Genomic DNA, 7,250 nt, shown 5'->3' with positions numbered 1-7,250 from the left:
GAGATTAAAACACAATGCTGTGCCTTCTATGTTGGATCCGACAGGAAAGGTGATTGTTACAGATAGTTTGATATCTATTGATTACATACCTTAGCACGCTGTCACAGGCTGGAGAAGGTGTTATTGGTGCATTCGTTATCAGACTTGGACTATGTGTTATGTGTTTTTCAGACAGGCTACCAAAACATATCACCGGCCTGCCGACGGGCTATCTTAAATAGTGAAATAACATTCCTTTCTTGCGCGCGCGTGGTGTGTGTGTGTACGGTTTGAGGTTATATTCACTGATCGGGCGGGCCAAGTAATACAAAAATAACATTCCAATCAATCGCGGGTGGATGAGAGATGAATCATTGTGTTAGTTTGATAAAGATATTTTTCAAGCCCTGTGAGCGTTTCCCCAGACGCTTTCAAAACAATTTCCACATGTACTGAGGGGAGCTGAAGCTCATTGAATATGCAAATCTTATCCAATCCTAGCCGTGGACGTTTACTTCCAAGTCTTCAGTGCGGAACGGCCATCAAAATCGAGTGTTTTTCAGAGAACCTCAAAACCATGCCAGAAAATAGCCTATTACTTATTCATTATGATGTTTTTGAATGTAAAAACCACGCAAACGTCATAAGTTGACCTCAGACAACAGTATGAAATTTTTTTAAGAGCCAGTTCATGACACCTTTAATTGATTTGACAGCACTAATATTATATTTCTATATATTTATAATAAAATGATTTGCTCTCATGATCCTAAGGCACTGCTAATCTTAAGGGAGATAAAGTGGAGGTGTGATATGTTTCACACCCAAACACCCACATACACAGTCAGAGAAGTGTTTGTCCCTCAGCCATGGACTACAAATACAGTACATTGCTGCAATGAGACAATGTTACAAAATCATTTTTGATCTTGAACCCTCATTGACACTGGAATTGATTTTGAGAAGTATGCATTGTTGAATTCTCTGATTAGTTGTGTTTCTGACATTTACAAAGAAAGTTCATCTCTAATTTTGATCTTGTCTCTCACATGCAAAGATAGGTTTGTAGGACTTTCGAGCATTTTGTGCAGGTTTCTCTTCCATCTTGTTCTCTATCTCAGGTACATCGCAGTGCACCCAACCACACTTAATGCTTGCAGCGCCAGTGTCAGGAAGGAACTATTGATTCATAGTACCCAGGAAAGAATCTGACACTTTTTGTATAGATCCTTGAGATACGAGTCAGAGCTGCAGTCTGCCCCTCCTCATGCGCTCCCTAGACTCTGAGGAGAGGCAGAGGTTATAGGAATCACCCGGGCCCTGTTAGTAGGACCTATAAGGGCCCAGGGGGTGGCAGGATAATCACCAAAACAGTAAGGCTAATGGTAAGTGGGTTTGGTTGAGAGAACCAGTTAGCCAGAAAGTAGAAAAACCTGAGAGGCCTATCATACCAACCATCATCCAAACGAATTATATATATATATATATATATATATATATATATATATATAATCTGTCTTGTACTTAGCAATAAGACAGCAAATTTCAATTTTTTCAGAAACAGTACATTCCAAAACAATCAGCCGTGTTGGTGGAAATCTAGCAATTTGTGATTGACATATATCCGTAGAGCACTGGTTTGAAATCACTAATCATCTAACAAGTGGATGCCACCCGCTGCTATTGCACCTCTGTAATCTAGTTCTTTGACAGAACATGTCTAGCAACATGACATGAAAAATGCAGAGCTGCTGTCATAAGTGACCTTTTTTTTTCTTACTCAGAATCGCAGATAGCCATATCCTTTCTGACAATAACACAGATGGAAAAACCTGTATTTTTAAAGGGCATGTGTTTTAGCTGCTTTTAAGAGGACACCTAGCATGGAGGATAACCAAGGGCTATGGATCCACAGGGTATGGTTTGTCATCAGAGGCTATTTTCTGTACTTCACTTCATACACGGCTACGTCATGTGTAGTCTTCCTGCATGGGCGACAAGAGCCTGCAGCAGTGCTCTTCTGTTTATTTCCTGCTCCTTCAGGGAAATTGGTGTCCAATCTCATTCAGGTGGGCTGAAGTTCGGTTTAATGTAATGCTATTTTTCTTTTCATTCTTTTTTCTTTTTTTAACAAAGTGTGCATTGACCTTTCAGTGTGCGGCTACCCTGCGAGAGGAAAGAATGTGAGCCTCTCTAGTGGAAGACAATGGAGAGACCTACCACTGGAAAGCACCGGAGCCGCCGGTGAAAAGCTCTGCACGTCTCTGCTGGTGTGAATGCAATTCATGCAATGCATAACTCGAAGGCTCTGTATTCGCATTCAACCTTTGTGTTTCCATGAAGGCAAACGCTACAGTGGTTAGCGCCAATAGATTTTGTTCACACAAATTTATTACCGCCATCAATCATTTTTTATAAAAAGAGCATTTATTTAAAAGTTTTTGCTTCTTAGATTGAAGCACATAATAAAGCAACAGTACAATGTTCATAAAATATAAGTGTGATGCTGTAATATTTTCCTTACATGTTGAAATACTGATATTTGTATGTATACTAAAATAAGAACTTTTAAAATTGTACAAATAGTTACCATAAAATTGACATAGAAATTAGCCATTTCTCACTGCGACAGGACAGACTGCTATTTTCTCACCAAGGAGAATAACATAAGCCTTTAAAGAAAATGAGAAATGAAGAAAACTGAAAAAAAAAGAAATAAATGATAGTCATAATGATATCATCATAATAGAAAAAAAAAGAGAGAAAGATTTACATAAACTGATCGGTGTAAGATTGATCCTCAAGAGACATATTTTGCACATTGTACTGTACATACGTTATAAGGACTTTAGCTTGCTTTAGGATATAGCTTTCAAGTTACAAAAAAAATGCACTGCGTTGCAAGTGTCCATTAGTTAAGGCGATTTTTGAGCTCACAGGTCTTTCTTTGTGATTGTTCATAGATGGAACTGGGCTGAAGGTTTTATTTTATTCTAGATGACAGAAAAACACAGTCTATTTTTGCTGAATCCATATGCTTCCTTATATTTCTAAAAAAAGAAAAAAAAGAAAAAGAGGACCTGTTTGGCCAATATCTCCAAAGACAATATGGAGGCGCTACAGAAGTTACAGAAGTCAAAGGGTACGTTTGCACGACAGCGATGTACTAAAAAACGGAAAAGCTTTTCCTTTATGGTTTTCGTGTACAGACCACAACGTTGTCAAAACAATCCCCTTTTACACGGATCCACGAAAACTATTAAAAACGATGTACTATGCATGCCAGGCCAGTTGGCGAGGTCACTTTGTAAAGATAAAGTATGCGCCTATAGACTGAACACGTAATAATCCGCATAATGGTATCATTTTCAAAAACCTGCACTTTGAAACCTGTTGAAGTTTGCTTTTTCAGACCCCCAAAATGCTGTTATCGTGTAAATGAACTGCAAAACGCAACAACAACAACAAAAAAATCTGTTTTTAGTTGAAAATGGTGTCGTGTAAACGGCCCCTTAATTTGCTGACGTTCGCTCCGGATTACTTAATAAGGCAACATTTTTTTTTTTCTTCGTGAGCTCGTTCACAGTTTCAACAAATCCATGTCTCTCTGTGATCCACATCCATAACCTCAAACCTGTCGGAACCTACAAACATCAAAAGTGAAACGTAATGTTCTTCAGTTCTTAAGCAACATTGTCACATATTTCTTCATTTCATACACACCACAGAGACACGCCCACCACAGATGTGTCTGTCTCTTTTTGATCTTTTTTTTTGTTTTGTTTTTGTAAAATTTTTATTTCCACCATTCTGGCTCCCGCATAGCACATTGTGATCGTACCTATGACGCTCCCAGCATCTAGTATACTGTGCGTATACTTACAAACAAGCTAAAGTTTACTATAAAGTGACAAACTCATGGAATACTTATAGTAAACTTCACAAAACACACAGTTAGTGGTGGAGGGCCAGGTGGAGGGAGATGAAAAAGGACGTATTTGAGCGAACGTTAAGAGTTATCATCAGCGGAGTCTTTGGTGCCGTAAAGATCGGCAAGTTTCTTGAAGCGCGGCCCCCAGCTCTGGAGGTAATCGTAGTCCAGGTCTGAATCTGTGGTCACCGACTCTAAGGAACTGAGAGAGCCGGCGATAGAGCCTCTACCTTCATAACCGTAGATCTGAATGGAGTCATACGGGGGAGCTGTGGGGTCATTGTCCGCATCAGAAATCCGCGTTTTGATGAAATCATCCACATCCACGCTGTTGCCGATGGGCCTCAGGCCGGGGCGCATGGGATACTGCAGCTCGGGCTTGATGTCCTTACGGGGCAGGAAGCCATTGGCACCATCTGGGTTCTGTAGGGTGGCGATGTCAAACGCCTCTGTGTCCTCCTCTCCACCTCCCTCATCATCATAGGTGATGATGTTCTCCCGAATGTCTTCCTCCTCAAATACGATCAAAGGCTCCTTCTTCTGGCGCCGCAGGGCCACAAACAGCACCACGATTGCTGCAGACATGCAGACAAATGTCAAGCCAATGCTAACAGCATCTCTCACTATTGATGCTTCTGTATATACAGTAAGTAATCACATCAGAAAATGTTTTCTTAAATGTATTTGCTGGAAATGCTTCAGTTCAAAGGTAAAGTGTTCCCGTAACATGCAATGTTTTAATACTGCTTTGGTAAGTCCACATAACTTCAGACAGCTAATTTATTTTGGGAAATGATGAAGGGTAATTTTAATTTCTTCAATATGGCTTGACAGGCTTTACACATTAGAATACATTTAGAAAGCCTCTTAAAGGGTTAGTTCACCCAAAAATAAAAATTAGCCCATGATTTACTCACCCTCAAGTCATCCTAGGTGTATATGACATTTTTCTTTCAGACGAATAAAGTCGGTTCTTAAAAAAGTCCTGGCTCTTCTAAGCTTTATAATGGCAGTGACTTGTTGTTTAGTTTTTTTAAAATCCATAAACGTGCATCTATCCACCATATAACTGCTCTACACAGCTCCGGGGGGTTAATAAAGGCCTTCCGAAGCAAAGTGGCGCGTCTGTGTACGAAAAATATCCATATTTAAAACTTTAGGCTAAAAAATAACTAGCTTCCGGCGGAAAGCCGTACGCAATTTGACTTTTCACTGCAACATTTCACTGCAATTATAATGCTTGGATTAGCCAGGACTTTTTTAATATATCTTTATTTTAATATAACTTTATTCATCTGAAAGAAAAATGTCATGTACACCTAAGACTTGAGGGTGAGTAAATCATGGGTTAATTTTCATTTTTGGGGTGAACTAACCCTTTAATAGTGTTTTCTATGTGCAAAGTTAATAACTTTATGTGCATTTCCCAAAATAGACTCGGTCTATTGTCATTCAACATTATTGAAACATAAAAGCTACATAAATATAATCGGTTACACATTATTTTAAGGTGACTTAGTAATATAAGTACTGAGTAATAAACCACATGTACGTACTATAGAGTTAGGGTTTGGTTTAGGGTTAGAGTTACTTGCAATTATGCACAATTTACTGATATAGTAAGTACATGTAGTAACGTGTAACTACGTCACCTTAAAATATAGTGTTATAATCTATGTTATAAAAGTGTTATAAACCATATTATGGTTTCATACATTTTTACCCAGTCACAGCAATTTACATGTTCTCAAATTACTTATTTATTTTGATATATTCACTTTTTTCCCCATATATTTATTTGCATGCATTGTTATTAATATTTTTTTTTTGGTTTGAATAAAAGTCAAGTATTATAAGTAAAAGCATGCTTACATGTTACTTTGTGGTTGTCCAACAAGTAACTGCATGAGTTTACCTACTTATGATGTAGCACTAAAATTACTCTAAAGCTTTCGTCTCTGACAATTTCAAATATTAATAATTTTGCAAGTGATCTCTCTACAACCTACTTAGTATCACAGCGTTTCTTTTGGAGAACAAAGCTCTGATTCATTTTTAGACAAAAGCAAAGTAAATAAACTATGTTCTCTGTGAACTATCTGTTCTATAAATACTTTAAGCTTCTGTAGTTGTATGTGTGTATGTGCGTTTTTGGGGTAAAGGGCAAATATTGACAAGCTTCTGGGCCCTATAAGATGTTTAAACCAACCAAGCTAGACCCCTATTATTTCCACATGGTTGCTTGCATATTCTTATACAAATATAATTAGACTCACCTAGTAGAATAACAATACAGGCCAAGATGGCAATCAGAGCTCCGGTGCTCAGCCCTGCTGACAGGATGAAAGGTTCCACATTGCAGGAGAGGATGGTGCCTTTGCTGTCGCAGCTGCACACACGGATTATAAGAATATTGGTGCTGCTCATCGGGGGTACGCCGTTGTCATTGATCTCAATGGGAAGGTGGTACACATCCTGGGTCATTCGGCTGAAGCCCTTCCGGATCACAAAGACGCTAGCAGTGCTGTCTGTGAAAGCAACAGAGGAACATTGATGGAACGTTTAGTTCAGCTGATGAGGTGGTTACAAGATTTCAGTAAATTCACAACAGAGTTATAAATGTGCTGAACAGAATTACAAAGTTTTCCCCTCCCTGGAGTTTAGGTGCCATGAGAACTACCCACAGCTACCGGTGAGAGTCAATGAGGTGTGAATCATCCAATATTAAATTCATGTTTAATATTGTGAACATTTATCAGCTTTTGGAAGTGTAATCAAAGTTAGAGCGGAGGGAGCGGTATTGGTTTTATTTGCAACTGGGAGGGATGGATCAGTGCCAGCACATTTCCCTGACTCAGTGCAAGGTCACGCTGAAGGCGTAGATGGAGTGAGTTCATTTAGGGGCCTGGGGTTTAGTCATTTTCACTCCCTCTGGCACCACTTTCTTCAACCTTCAGTGGCTCTGTCAGGGAAGGCCGCTAATGATATGGCTACAACGCTCATATAGCACGATGCCGCGGACAGGCTCGATCAATCTAATGCTATCCATTATAATTCTATGTCATATTCTGTCAGTGAGATTACCATGGGCTGTGGGAAGTATCAATTTGCCACATTTGAACCAGAGACAGCTCCTGTGGGTCCTTGTTTTTGTGTTTTTGGCCCAAATGTATTGGAGAATTCTGTACACTTAGAAATATCAAGGAAGCATGCATGCGTGTGATACACTGGCCACTTACACTTGTGACTAAAATATTGAGCCTGATATCATAAAAACCTGATTTCATTTTTTCCCCCAACTAAAAAAATTAAAGAATTTATATTTTTCAGGATTTTTTGG

The 7,250-nt window shown here is 39.0% G+C and overlaps 1 protein-coding gene across 2 annotated transcripts in view; it reads right to left on the bottom strand.

The window, feature by feature from the left end:
• Positions 1–2,359: 2,359 nt before the first annotated feature.
• The window catches only part of cdh11 (cadherin 11, type 2, OB-cadherin (osteoblast)), a 57,605-nt gene continuing 52,714 nt past the window's right edge, over positions 2,360–7,250 (bottom strand). For both annotated transcript variants that reach the window (XM_079810915.1, XM_079810916.1), the window contains 2 exons: positions 6,187–6,438; positions 2,360–4,485 (listed from right to left, as the gene is read on the bottom strand). In XM_079810915.1, coding sequence (XP_079667041.1) covers positions 3,989–4,485; positions 6,187–6,438 — 749 coding nt within the window. In that variant the 3' untranslated portion in view covers positions 2,360–3,988. The remainder of the gene's footprint in view (positions 4,486–6,186; positions 6,439–7,250) is intronic.

Source organism: Gobio gobio (assembly GCF_949357685.1).
Source record: "Gobio gobio genome assembly, chromosome: 2".
Lineage (NCBI taxonomy): Eukaryota > Metazoa > Chordata > Actinopteri > Cypriniformes > Gobionidae > Gobio > Gobio gobio.
This window is presented reverse-complemented; position numbering and strand designations above follow the sequence as displayed.